General features: G+C 39.4%; 1 protein-coding gene across 6 annotated transcripts; it reads right to left on the bottom strand.

Moving 5' to 3' along the window:
- Positions 1 to 462: 462 nt before the first annotated feature.
- On the bottom strand, positions 463 to 12,627 carry ZNF639 (zinc finger protein 639). Of its 6 annotated transcripts, none has more exons than XM_029213692.1 (6): positions 12,253 to 12,346; positions 8,695 to 8,769; positions 7,981 to 8,049; positions 6,838 to 6,948; positions 1,942 to 2,076; positions 463 to 1,801 (listed from the first exon to the last, which is right to left on the bottom strand). In XM_029213692.1, exons 3-6 carry the CDS (start codon positions 8,036 to 8,038, stop codon positions 648 to 650), a joined length of 1,458 nt encoding a protein of 485 aa, XP_029069525.1. In that variant the 5' UTR covers positions 8,039 to 8,049; positions 8,695 to 8,769; positions 12,253 to 12,346; the 3' UTR covers positions 463 to 647. The 6 variants fall into 6 exon arrangements, with proteins under 6 accessions (XP_029069525.1, XP_029069521.1, XP_029069520.1 ...); XM_029213688.1 differs by lacking the exon at positions 12,253 to 12,346 and adding an exon at positions 12,484 to 12,516 and having other exon boundaries at positions 568 to 1,816; XM_029213687.1 differs by having other exon boundaries at positions 568 to 1,816; positions 12,253 to 12,335.
- Positions 12,628 to 14,592: the final 1,965 nt, after the last annotated feature.

A 14,592-nucleotide genomic window follows, 5' to 3' on the forward strand; every position in this document is an offset into this window, starting at 1 on the left:
CCCATTTAAAATTATTTAGCACACAGATGGGGTTAAAATAGAGTGAGAATTAAAAAAAGACTGCCAAGAAAACCAGATCTCTCCTTCTTACCATAACGCTGGCCTCCTAGTGTCACTGAAAGAATCACACAGATGGGGAGTTCACTGATTGCCTTGGGGATAATAATTGTTGGGGAATGCAAAAGGAGGGTCTGGATCTTATTAATGGGAGTATCACTGGACTTAGGTGCGTATTATGTTGCACTTTAGTTCTGGTAGTACAGTACTTTAACGACTTTATACATGAAAAACTGATCTTGTTTTGAGTTTAAAGAAGAAAAAGTTTACAGCACCTATGTTTATGGAAGGAAAACTACAGTCTAACTTCTTCAGTACATCTGTTTCTTATCGATTTATGAAATCAGAGAACATGCCAGACGATGATAGTCACCAAAAGCGGTTAAAACTACCAACTACAATACATTGAAAATACCACATTTAGGATACAATTATATACTGAAAAAGGTAGCAATGCCAAGAAAAAAAGTTTAAGAAGATCTTATTAAAGACAGTTCTCATAAGTTGTGTTTAAAATCATCCATTTTAACATCTGCAAAAAAGTCAAATTTATTATTTTACATCAACATTATGGAAGTTAAAGAGAACAATCAAGTTGTCTCATGGACTGGAAGGTGACTTATTAATTCCCTTTCATTTCCAAACCTCATTAAGCAGTCACTACATTTATGAGGTAAATCAGCCGAATGCTTGAAATCTAGATGAATTTTAAGATCTTCAATCTGTCCTGTTGAATATTCACAATATTGACATAAATAAATCCCTTCAGATAAATGTGAATTTAAATGTTTGCAATATTCTAGCATGCTTGAAAAGCCTTTCCCACAGTCATCACAAACATGAGGAAAAATTTTAGTATGTTCAATAGCAACATGCCTGTTAACATTTGTATGAAGTCTACTCCGAAACCCACATACTTGACATACAAAGAAGTTTTTACATTTGTCAAATGTAATTTTGCTTAAGAGGCTGTACTGTCCATGTTCTCCATTGTTATACTTATCACTTAACTCTATTAATTTACATGCATGCTCATTTACCACATGGCTATGCAAGTCTTCTGGATCATTCGTTTCATGTTCACAGAACTGACACAAGTACTGTTCATCACAGCTGTGCTCCTGGAAATGTAGGTAGAGTTCACTGCTTGAGGAGAACTGTACATCACACTGCTCACACCAATAAAGGTGATCACTAAAATGGGTATCTGCAATGTGCTGGCTGAGGTTCTCAAAAATTACTGTCTTATAATCACAGTATTTACAAATGTAGGGATCCTCTTCATGCAGTTTGGCATGTTCGATCAGGAGCATGTTGGTAGAGAAACTTTCTTTGCATACTCGACAGACATTTGAATCAGTACGCTTATGCTTCAAGATCATATGCTGCTTTAAATCAGAAAAATATTTGCTGTTGAACTCACAAAGTTCACATTTATAGAGGCCACTGCTATTAGCTCTCAGTAAAGGCCATTTCTGCTGGGCAGTCACATTAAAAGCTTGGCTCTTGTCAAGAATTTTGCAAAGTTTAGCTGGTGGCTCTTCATCAGTTTGGTCCTGAAGACTCTCAGAGGAATTGTTTTCTGTCTCTATATCATAATCTTCAGAAATTGCATGCACTTCCGCAGCAATTGGAACATCTTCAGCAGTGTGAACTTCTATAGGGCTCTCCTCTTGAGTCTGCTGGTTGACTGATTCAGGGGAGTCGCACTCTTCATCACAAATTTCAATATCAGCAGATTTTTCTAAATAAAACAAGGCTATTATTATTATTACTAAATAAGATCTACTAAATAAGTCACTGGCAAAAAGAAATTTATTTTACTTATTATTTTTTCACTGATCTATACAAAATGTGCAAATTCTATTAATTACTTTCCCTTACCTGTAGAAAAGGCAGTGTGATCTAGAATTCTAAGTACAGGACTGGGAACCAGGTAGTTTTGATTTCTGTTTCTGGCCTTGATTCCATCTGTAAATTTTGGCAAGTCATTTGATGTCTCTGTATCAGAATCATCATCTGTGAAAAGGGATTTGGAAAAATATTTATTATTTATATAAAAGCATTAAACATTATAAAACAAAGTACAAATGTTTTTAAATATAATTTAGAATTCCAACAGAACTAAGGACTTAAATTTAGCTATGAAAAGCTTTGTTATCTGCGTACCACAGATACACAGAAAATCTGTCCAAACAAGCAACTACTTTTGCTTCCATGCCCTATTTGGACTAGAATACACTTTTTAAAGTTACTTAGGAATTTTAACTTGAAATTACTGAGTCTGAGTAAGTCTTTATTCCCTCAGCTCAGCCCTAATGTGTGTTTATTTTTTAACACTTTAATTGGAATATAATTGCTTTACAATGGTGTGCTAGTTTCTGCTGTATACAGTGAATTAGCTATACATATACATATGTTCCCATATCTCTTCCCTCTTGCATCACCCTCCCTCCCACACTCCATATCCCACCCCTCTAGGTGGTCACAAAGCACCGAGCTGATCTCCCTGTGCTATGAGGCTGCTTCCCGCTAGCTATTTTACGTTTGGTAGTGTATATATGTCCATGCCACTCTCTTACTTTGTCACAGCTTACCCTTTCCCCTCCTCACATCCTCAAGTCCATTCTCTAGTAGGTCTGTGTCTTTACTCCCATCTTCCCCTAGGTTCTTCATACCATTTTTTTTTTTCTTTTTAGAGTCCATATATATGTGTTAGCATACGGTATTTGTTTTTCTCATTCTGACTTACTTCACTCTGTATGACAGACTCTAGGTCAATTCACCTCACTACAAATAACTCAATTTCGTTTCTTTTTATGGCTGAGTAATATTCCATTGTATATATGTGCCACATCTTCTTTATCCATTCATCTGTCAATGGACACTTACGTTGCTTCCATGTCCTGGCTACTGTAAATAGTGCTGCAATGAACATTGGGGTACACATGCCTTATTTATTTATTTATGGCTGCGTTGGGTCTTCATTGCTGTACGCGGGTTCGCATTGCGGTGGCTTCTGTTGCGGAGCACGGGCTCAGGTGTGTGGGCTACAGTAGCTGTGGCTCGAAGGCTCTAGGGCACAGGCTCAGTAGTTGTGGCGCACAGGCTTAGTTGCTCCACGGCATGTGGGATCTTCCCGGACCAGGGCTCGAACCCACGTCTCCTGAATTGGCAGGCGGATTCTTAACCACTGCGCCACCAGGGAAGCCCATGTGCCCTTTTGAATTATGGTTTTCTCAGGGTATATGCCCAGTAGTGGGATTGCTGGGTCATATGGTAGTTCTATTTTCAGTTTTTTAAGGAACCTCCATACTGTTCTCCACAGTGGCTGTATCAATTTACATTCCCACCAACAGTGCAAGAGGGTTTCCTTTTCTCCACACCCTCTCCAGCATTTATTGTTTGTACATTTTTTGATGATGGCCATTCTGACTGGTGTGAGATGATATCTCACTGTAGTTTTGATTTGAATTTCTCTAATGATTAATAATGTTGAGTATTCTTTCATGTGTTCATTGGCAATCTGTATATCTTCTTTGGAGAAATGTCTAATTTAGGTCTTCTGCCCATTTTTGGATTGGGTTGTTTTGATATTGAGCTGCATGAGCTGCTTTAAAATTTTGGAGATTAATCCTTTGTCAGTTGCTTCATTTGCAAATATTTTCTCCCATCCTGAGGGTTGTCTTTTCGTCTTGTTTATGGTTTCCTTTGCTGTGCAAAAGCTTTTAAGTTTCACTAGGTCCCGTTTTTGTTTTTATTTCCCTTTCTCTAGGAGGTGGGTCAAAAAGGATCTTGCTGCGATTTATGTCATAGTGTTCTACCTATGTTTTCCTCTAAGAGTTTGATAGTGCCTGGCCTTACATTTAGGTCTTTAATCCATTTTCAGTTTATTTTTGTGTATGGTGTTAGGGAGTGTTCTAATTTCATTCTTTTAATGTGGCTGTCCAGTTTTCCCAGAACCACTTATTGAAAAGGCTGTCTTTTCTCCATTGTATATTTTTGCCTCCTTTATCAAAGATAAGGTGACCATATGTGCGTGGGTTTATCTCTGGGCTTTCTATCCTGTTCCATTGATCTATATTTCTGTTTTTGTGCCAGTACCATACTGTCTTGATTACTGTAGCTTTGTAGTATAGTCTGAAGTCCAGGAGCCTGATTCCTCCAACTCCGTTTTTCTTTCTCAAGATTGCTTTGGCTATTCGGGGTCTTTTGTGTTTCCATACAAATTGTGAATATTTTTCTTCTATTTCTGTGAAAAATGCCATTGGTAGTTTGATAGCGATTGCATTGAATCTGTAGATTGCTTTCGGTAGTAGAGTCATTTTCACAATGTTGATTCTTCCAATCCAAGAACATGGTATATCTCTCCATCTATTTGTATCATCTTTAATTTCTTTCAGCAGTGTCTTATAATTTTCTGCATACAGGTCTTTTGTCTCCTTAGGTTTATTCCTAGGTATTTTATTCTATTTGTTGCAATGGTAAATGGGAGTGTTTTCTTAATTTCACTTTCAGATTTTTCATCATTAGTGTATAGGAATGCCAGAGATTTCTGTGCATTAATTTTTTAACCTGCTACTTTACCAAATTCATTGATTAGCTCTAGTAGTTTTCTGGTAGTGTCTTTAGGATTCTCTATGTATAGTATGTCATCTGCAAACAGTGACATCTTTACTTCTTCTTTTCCAATTTGGATTCCTTTTATTTCTTTTTCTTCTCTGATTGCTGTGGCTAAAACTTCCAAAACTACGTTGAATAATAGTGGTGAGAGTGGGCAACCTTGTCTTGTTCCTGATCTTAGTGGAAATGGGTTCAGTTTTTCACCATTGAGGATGATGTTGGCTGTGGGTTTGTCATATATGGCCTTCATTATGTTGAGGTAAGTTCCCTCTATGCCTACTTTCTGGAGGGTTTTTATCATAAATTGGTGTTGAATTTTGTCAAAAGCTTTCTCTGCACCTATTGAGATGATCATATAATTTTTCTCTTTCAATTTGTTAAAGCCCCAGTGTTTTAAAGTTAACATGGACAAGCTGAAATGCCAGCCAGTAGAGAAAACTGCACTTCAACGTCAGGTCTTTATGTTTTAGAAGTTTCAGATTTACAGAAAAAAAAAAGAAAAAAGAAAACAGTACAGAGAATTCCCATATATCCTCTATTCAGTTTCTCCACTCTTAACATCTTACATTAATATTTGTTACAATTAATGACCAATACTGGTAAGTTGTTATTAACTGAAGTCCATACTTCATCCAGATATCCTTGGTGTTTACATAATGTCCTTTTTCTGTTCCAGGATCCCAATCAGGATACATACCATTTAGTTGTCATGTCTCTAGGCTACTGTTAACTGTGGTAGTTTCTCAGACTTCCCTTGTTTTCGAAGACCATGACAATTTGAGGAGACTGGTAAGGTATTTTGCAGGATGTCCCACTAATGAACTTTGGTTTTTTTTCATGATTAGACTGGGATTATGGATTATTGGGAGGGAAACACAGAGGCAAACTGTCAATTTTTATCGTATCATATCAAGAGTACATACTATTAACTTGGTTTATCACTGTTGACGTTGAACTTGATAACCGGGGTATTTATCAGGTTTCTTCAATGTAAAGTCACTCTTTTACTTTCCATACTCTATGCTTGGAATTAAGTTGCTAAGTGCAGTCCATACTTTAGGAGTGGAAAGTTATGCTCCACCTCCTTGAGTGAGGAGTATCTACATAAATCATTTGGAATTCTTCTGTACAGATTTGTTTCCTTTCCCTTAAATCAGCCATTTCTCCAAGAAGCCCTTGTTCCTTTTATTGGAAAATGGTATTAGAAACCAAGATCTGGATACTAGATGTGCTCACTGCTACTGGGCTGTCATTTCTGCTTAGGCCCCCTCAGCTAACACAGCAAATAATATGTGCATGTACACTACCACGTATATACAGATATACCCATAAATGTTTCTGTATGTAACCATTTGTGTCTATATTAAGCCAAACATGAGTTCATATTGATGTCTCTGACTCTGCATGTTCTTTTCTTAAAATTTATTTATTTTTATTTTTTATTATTTTTAAAAAATATTTATTTATTTGGCTGCACTGGGTCTTAGTTGCAGTACGTGGGATCTTTCAGTTGCGGCATGCAGTCTCTTAGTTGCAGCGTGTGGGATCTAGTTTCCTGACCAGGGATTGAACCCAGGCCTCCTGCACTGGGAGCATGGAGTCTTAATCACTAAGCACCAGGGAAATCCCTGCATGTTCTTTAAATAATTTATGTATCTGTGCCTATAATAGGAGCTCACGGGAACTGGGAGTTTTGATTATTGCAGAGGAAGAAGAGAACAAATGCAAGTTACTATTCATCTTATGCTCTAGAAAAGAGGAGTCAATAGAAGATACAAGATTGAAAATGACCAAATCCTTCACCCTCTGTTCTTTGCTTCCATTAGCCCTCCAGACTGAAAGGTATAGCTGAGTGGAAGAACTGTGTGTAACAGTATTCTTTACCTTTCATCATAAATGGTCCAAACTCTGGGTCATTCCTGCTTTGCCACTGATTCCTAGCTGATTAAAATTGATTTAGGAGGATCTGTTTTTGATTTATATCTCTGAAATAATGTTAAAAATTAAAATTCACTTTCTTACACAAAACTCTTTTGTTTTCTTAAGTTTAAACACTTGCCCATTTTGAAATCATCACTTTCACCCACATTTTCAAAAATGAAATGAAAAATGATAAAAGCAACTTAAAGAAAAATATTTTGGAAAATTTAGATATACCTTTGTTGTCAAAATATTTTAAGTCTGGTTGTCTCATAGAACAAACACTATAACAATGATCAGAAAAAATGCCATTGAATCCATCTGCAATTCTGCTTATTCCAGAGGAATCTGAAAACAAAATTTTAAAAATTTCAAGCATACTGAACATATATACATTTAATGACAGCAATCTCTTTATCCAACATATATAAAATTTCATAGTATTTGTAATAAAGTATATTTCCCTCAATTCTCAAGGCTTTTATAATTCAGATATGACACTGACTTTGAGCTTTGAAAGAATCATAAATTATACAATTTAAAATATAATACTTTGAAGCACACAAAGATACAATTGCTTTGGTCAGAATCCCACAAAATATAAATATGCAATATATATGTTAATTGCAAAAAACAAAAATAACAAACCGAAAAAAAACATTGAATTAACTACCAAGAAGATCTGCCATGTACTGTAGGAAAAGCATAACACATAGGGGAAAGTCTGAGGACCAGTTAGGACTCTGAATACAGTCATTTCAACTCTTGCCTGGGAAGTGCCAGTAAGCAGTAAACCAGGCTTAATTTCCTCAGATACGAAAAATGTGTAGGTTGGGTTGGTTAACAGGTATACCTGAGACTGCCCCAAGTATATGCATGTGAGTTGCATTTGTTACAGACGGCCAAAGACATCTTATTTGCCAAGACAGCAGAGCCAACCTCAAAGAAAGGATCTAAAATTACACAATCAAAAAGAAATTCATATTTCTGAAAATAATGTACAAGATAAAGTATTTTCCCAATGATGCAAAATATCTTCCACCAAGGTTATTGCTGTGCCTTAAGCACAAGCTTGGGAATCACACAGGCAAATATCAATTATGCTGTACAAGTATGTAACCTCGGATATCTAATTTTAAATATCTATAAACCACGAAGTTGTGAGGAATAAACAATGTCTGTAAAGTTCTGATGTGTGCTTAGCACATGGCAGACATTGAGAAATATATATTCAGAGAATTTATTTAAAGTTTACTCTTACCTAAAAGTTGACCCAGATATTTAACTCTTATCAAATAGATCATTTATGAGAAAATGATGGAAACACAACTGCATGGGAATACATGGCCTAACTTTTAAATAATTTAATCACACACTGACCTGAATAACGAGAAGGGTGTAAAGTCTTCCTTTTTCTTTTTTTTGGATATTCATTCATATCTTTTTAATCTAAAAATGGAAAAATTTAACAAATATATCACAACTGTTAATACTGTTATAAAATTTTCTTCTAACCAAATAATTTATTGGCAATAGGAAGTATGTGTGCCACATGAAAATCCACTTCATAAGAGAAATGTTAAACAATCCTTCTGCTTACATTTTGGATTTATTTTTCTGATCAAGTTTAAAGGCAGGACACCAAGTTCTGTTTTCTTTCTTACTGAGGTCGAGAACTCCTTTTCAAATGTGGATGTAATCGTGAAAACTGGATAATAACATAAGCCTTATGCTTAATTTTTTATAGAAGACAAATTGTGCATATGGCACCAAATTAAGGGTTTTACAGGTACATTTCTTAGAGTTGGGAATATTTTGATGCAGTTTTGAAGCCACAGGTAGATAGATTCCCTCAAAAAAATACTGTCACAAATCTGTATTGATGCCCTGGCTTCAGAAAAAACAAAAAACCAAAAAAAACAAAACTCATTGTATAGAAGCTCAGAATATAACTTTCAAGAAAAAAATCCTTTTCTGACTTATGAGGTCACATTCAACATTCCGTCGAGAACAAAAGAGTATGGCAGCCACTGAATGATTAAATTCCGACAGACTTATAGAATTGACTAATTAGTTTTACTACATCCCACTTACTTGGTATAATTCTTAATACTGGAGTGAGGAAAAATGAATTACAGGAAGTTTTCACAGATGGTAAAAAAAAAATGCCTGTAGAAAAAAACATGACAAAAGTCTTATGAGCAAAAATGTAGTTCATTTCTGAGACACAAGAATATAATGGTGGGCTTCCCTCGTGGCACAGTGGTTAAGATTCTGCCTGCCAATGCAGGGGACATGGGTTTGAGCCCTGGTCCGGGAAGATACCACATGCTGTGGAGCGACTAAGCCCATGTGCCACAACTACTGAGCCTGCGCTGAGCCCTCGAGCCATAACTACTGAGCCCGCGTGCCACAACTACTGAAGCCTGTGCGCCTAGAGCCCATGCTCCGCAACGAGAAGCCACTGCAGTGAGAAGCCTGCACACTGCAACGAAGAGTAGCCCCCACTCATTGCAACTAGAAAAAGCCTGTGTGCAACAACAAAGACCAAACGCAGCCCCAATAAATAAATAAATAAAATTAGTTTTTTAAAAAAAGAATATAATGGTACCAGATCTTAGTCAACTAGAAAGCTATACAGAATTAACTCAAGTACAATATTCTTTTGAACATACTGTATTAAGTACTAAAACTTGTATAAATCTATAAATATGTGACTATATGTAAATCTGTCACGTTTCGTTGAAATGAATTTATCTTCTAAAGCTATAGTTGTATCTTAACACCAAAATAGGAATATAAATCTCATTAATTTATTTAGCCACAGTGAAAGCCAATATAATGCAAGCCAACTCCAAATTAGACTTTAAACTGTTTAAATCCTTATAGATTATTTAATAAAGTATAATGATCATTTGAGCACCAATTATGTACCATGCTGTTGTGTACATTATTTTATTTAACCCTATAATTTGCAAAATCCACAACACTCTCAAAATCGCTATTCTTTACCCTTTGTTACTGATGAGGAAACTGAGGCATAGATTTAAGTCAGGGGAATACTTAATAAGTGACAGGGCTGGGATTTGAACAAAGATCTAACTGATTTTGAAGACCATGCTTTCAATCCCTTTATTTTAGTTGTGGAAACAAATAGGGAGACAAAGTGATCACCCCAATTCAAGTAATAGATTAGTGTCAGAATCAGAACTGCCTACTCCATTTCAGATTAGTGCTCTTTCCACTGTAGCATTGGGAAAGTAAGGAATGTCAGGGAAAAAAATGCATCGTGACGTCTTCTCTACCAGCTTATAAACTGCTTTTCTTATCACCACGGTGATATACTATATAGCAGGTAGAACTTGGCATCATTACTAAGACCATCTCATTTCTAGTGGTAAGGAACTTGAGGTGAACATACTATTTTTGCTGTTTCACTAAGTTCTGGGTATATCAGCACTACATGTGCTGTTATACTACACTTATAGTGCTGCTGAGTTTATTGCAAATTTTCCTTATTTTATTTGATCTTCACAACAATCCTGTGAAGTACATAGAAGGGCTACTATCAAATCCACTCCAATATTACTGATGAGGAAACAAACTCAGGGTAAGTCAAGTCAACAAAGTAGCAGAACCAGAGATGAAAAAGCATGTCTTCTGACTTCTGGGTTTTGAGCAACTAACTGTGTGAGTAAATCTTCATTTCTAATCAGTGATACCAGAAAGTTACGTCTTGCTTCCAGTTCTTACTCAGCCACCAATTGGGAGGAGGGGAAGGGAATCACCCAAAGAAATTGACAACCATGATTTACAGAAATGGTATCAATATATATAATGCCTCACCTAACAACACAAATAGCATTCCTTGAGCCCACCCCCATCAAGTGCATTAAAAAATAAAAAAAAGAAAAGCTGTTTTCATATTTATGTAATAAACTATAAAATCTCAAGACTTATTCCTAATACCTTTTGTACACTTCCAGAATTTACACAGCTAAAACCTTTATACTTCATGTTCTAAATGTTCTACAAGTATCAGATAGAACACTGAAAACTGTCAGCCGAGCATGTTAAACACTTCAAATTCTTTCAAAAAAACAAGAAAAGGAAACCAACCACGGCATTAGAATTAATGTTAAGCTGGCCTGGATTCAGATGTCAGGTGGAAGGAATAGGATCACCTTGATCAGGAATTGTTTGACTCCTACTTAGGGCTAAACAATATCCAAATGCTCACCAGACCTCCTTTAAGCCAAGATGGTAAAATGCCCACTCAAGACCAAAAATGCTAACCATCCTTCATTTCAGCAAATGTTTTTAAGTGCCTTTTGTATGTATAACTGCCCTGATGAAGAAGTTTGGCTTTTTTACTTAGGTATGTCACATACACATTTGCTCACTAGTCCTCCTTTCACTGGGAAGATTCTGAACATGCACATGCACCTTTTAACTCAACTCCCCTTCCTCACTTAAAAACAAACTACAGATGTAATATATGTCACTGCAGTAAAATTAGAAAAAAATTAAAATGAATTGAATCACTAAGAATCTATTCATCCAGAAAAACCAATGTTAACATTTTGGTGCATACACATCTAGACATTTTTCTCATGCTAAGGTATTCACAAATATTTTACGTTTACAGAAAGAAAATCATGCCATCCAAAACATTTTTTTTAAAAAGCAACTTACAAGACACTCATCAGCATCTTTCCACCTGTCATTTTTTTTCAACAATAAAAATGTCTAAGTACAAAACACACTACAGATAATAGGCAATCAGCACTTACATCAAAGAGTTCAACCTTTCTAAGGCCTTTCATGCAATGTAAATATTCTCTTTCTAATTGGTATAAACATAAGACAAGCATTTACAATAAAAAGCTACAGTTTTCTTCTAAAGAGTTTTAAAAGCACGTTCTTTTTCACCTTCATTTTGAAACAAGTATATATTTTCCAGATTTTAAAAGAAATGAAACACAAAAATGCCACAGGAAAACTTGAACTAGAACCGACACTGTATGTCCAATTTAGTGTCAGTCTTTGCTTTATCTCTTTGCTAAGAGATAAACTGCCTCAAATCACTCGTGTCCCTTGGTTCTACTGAAAAACAAGACCAAAAGGAGTTAAAAGCACCCTAACAAGTAGCTTACACTATACTGGCTGGAGACTTATAGCCGGGACCGAGGCCTGAAGATTGAGGCTACAAGAGTGGTCAAGGGACGCGCCGCCGGAGGGTCAAGATGCCACCCGGCAGGGTCTGAGGGCCAGCGTGGCACCGACGGGCGTCTCGGGCCCAGACGCCCGGAGGGGCCCCTCAGGAGCCACCGAGACCCAGCCGTCTCCACCCCAGCGCCACGCACCGGCCCCGACGACTAGGGGAAACTCCCAAGTCCCGACCCCAGAGGCACCTTTCGGGAAAAAACAGCGGGGGGCCGAGGCGAGCCAGGGTGGAGTCACCCTCCACAGGGGGTGGAACTCCCTTCGGGATGGGGGAGGGGAGCGCCATCCCGCCTGAAAACGAAGGCAGGGTTTCAGTTTAAAAGACGCCATCCGGGCTTCCCTGCCCTCTCCCGCAGGAAGCTGCGGCCGCACGCCCGCGGCCCCTGCAGCAGTGCAGCGCCCGACCCGCTCCGCCCTCACACTCACCAGTCCTCGGGCCCCGCCCGGCCAGCCCAGGCGCAGCTCCGAGGCGGCGGACAAGGCGCCCAAGCACGATCGGAAGAGCCGCGTAGCCCTGCCCTCAGGCGCACGGCGGCGGGCGGCGCCGCTCTAGCCCTCACGCTCCCGTGCGCTCCGCCGGGCCAGCCCCACTCCCTCCCCGCGCGCCCTGTGCCCTGCCTGCCAGGCCCCCAACCCAGGCTTGGCGGCCACACTCACCGCCTCGCTCCGCGCCTGCGCCGCACGCCTCAGGGGCCCGCTGTGAGGGCGGGGAGGTGACTAGGTGAGAGTGGGGGCTGGGGAACGGGTGGCTTGGCCTCGCAGCACACCCGGCCTGGGCGGGACCACCGGCCTCGAGTGCCGGGGGTGGCCCGGCGGCCCGCCCGCCCCCTGGCAGGCACCTCCGCGCCGCGGCGGTCCCTTCCGGGCGGGGGACCGCCCCTCCCGAAACAAGCGGGCGATTCCACCCTCTAGAATTGCTCCCGGCGAGGCTGCCGAAGGAACTTTCCCCCGCCCGACCCCGGCCCTCCCTCCCGCACGGAAGAAGTGGGAGAAGCGACGCGCGCCAGGCGCCCTTTTCCCACTAAGCTCCTCCTGGGATGTGCGAGAATGGTCTTGCTCGGGGTGGGTAAGGCATGTGGCGTTTCAAACCCCAAAGAGGGGCCGCAGCCTATTGGGGACGAAAAGGGCAGCTGTCCACAGGGCAGGAGGGTTAAGCTCTTAAAAGGTCGTGAATCATTGTTAGTCTTTAGCCGGATTCCCTGACTCAAAAAATCTTGGTGGAATGACTGTGAAATTATAGCGGATTGGATTAGATGATTTAACTCCTTTTCCGACCTTGAGTTTCTAGGAGCAGAGGTAGAGAGGATTAAATTAAGTAAGCGTAAATAAACTTGTGAACAGGGTGTGGTCACATGTTTTATCTTTTTGACAAAGAGTTAAGGTTGTTAGTCCCAATTTACAAACTAGTAAAGTGAGCTTGTGAGGGTCTAGAGACTAGGTTTTATTCATTTGTAGCCTCAGCACCCGGTTCAAATAATTGTTAAATGGATGATGAAGCCCATATGGGGTGTCATGTGCCCAAGGTCACTCTAATAGTCAGGACTGCAATCTGTGCCTTTTTATCCATACATCTACTGTGCTTTTCTTGCTTACCACATACTAACCAACCAACCACCAGATAGTTATCATAGACTTTACTCTGACCCCTTCAACTATCTCCCAGGAGATAAAAGTCATATTTGAAAGAGACACTAGTGTGTGTCTCGATTTTTACGATTTCATAACTTTTATGTGTGTGTTAAGCCCAAATAAACGAATATTTACGAATGCTGGCATGGCCTGAATAAAGTATGAAGAGATTTAGAGGCACCTTTTAATTCTAATATAGTAAGTTATGGCACGGAATAGGGAATTGACACAGGTTTGTGGAATTTGTAAAGGACAGTATGTTTCGTTCCCTCCGCTTGGGTAGTTGGGCTGTTTCTTGATCTGATACGGTGGAAGCCACTAGGGGGTGTTATGGAACCATTTCGAAGGCTTCTCTTTGCCAGCAGTGGTGAAACCATGCAGCGGTCCTGGGAAGGAGATCATTTTGCCCGCCAGCGCCGGCGCCTTCATTCCACTAGCGTTGTGCCCTGGCAGCGAGGAACTTTTGATTTGCGCTGGCAGCTGGACATCAGCTCTCTGTTGACTAAGACAACTCTACTGAGAACCAACTTATAGAAAAGGTACACCTCAACTAAATTTGGGCTTTATTTCTTACACCTCCCGTCAGCCTGGAACGGTAGTGTAATTAATCTATCTTTGGTTTGGAGTATGTTATTTCTTTATTGGCTTGTTAAGCATCAGGTGATGCTGATGCTGCTCCCAGGATCACACTTTGAGAACCACTAGCCTAAGGCTTTCCCCACCCAACCTGACATTGAGTAAATACTACAGTGCTTCTCACTATTCCACAGATAGGCTCCAGCTCTTTCTCATCTGTGTGTTTTGGTGTGTTTCTTCCACTTGCAATTCCTTTCCTTTGCTTCTGTCCGTAAGATCAAGGTCACAGTTTATCTCTTCTGTGAAGTCTTTGATTTTCCCTAGCAGAGATCTCTGATCACTCTTCAGAGATTGTATAGCATTTGGTGCTTCAGTCCACTTATCATCAAAGATGCATTTACTGTGGAGATAACGAAGCTTTAAGCTTCAAGTCCCCGCAAGTGCATGAACATCTTCTAGGATGAGGTACTTAATTTTGCATTTATAATTTTGTTATTTTTCTTAAATTGGTGCCTTCAGTTGGCATAAGCTTCTGTTCTCACAACATTTGGCTCCACCCCT

This window comes from Monodon monoceros, unplaced genomic scaffold (assembly GCF_005190385.1).
Source record: "Monodon monoceros isolate NGI ecotype Baffin Bay Population unplaced genomic scaffold, NGI_Narwhal_1 Super_Scaffold_11, whole genome shotgun sequence".
NCBI classification, from domain to species: Eukaryota; Metazoa; Chordata; class Mammalia; order Artiodactyla; family Monodontidae; genus Monodon; species Monodon monoceros.

Excerpts from the sequence above, each read along its gene's own strand:
- ZNF639 (XM_029213689.1), bottom strand. The coding sequence starts at position 8,038 with ATGAATGAATATCCAAAAAAAAGAAAAAGGAAGACTTTACACCCTTCT. Across the intron at positions 6,949-7,980 it reads ACACCCTTCTCGTTATTCAG|ATTCCTCTGGAATAAGCAGA; the intron begins GTCAGTGTGTGA and ends TTTTGTTTTCAG. Across the intron at positions 2,077-6,837 it reads AAAATATTTTGACAACAAAG|ATGATGATTCTGATACAGAG; the intron begins GTATATCTAAAT and ends CCCTTTTCACAG.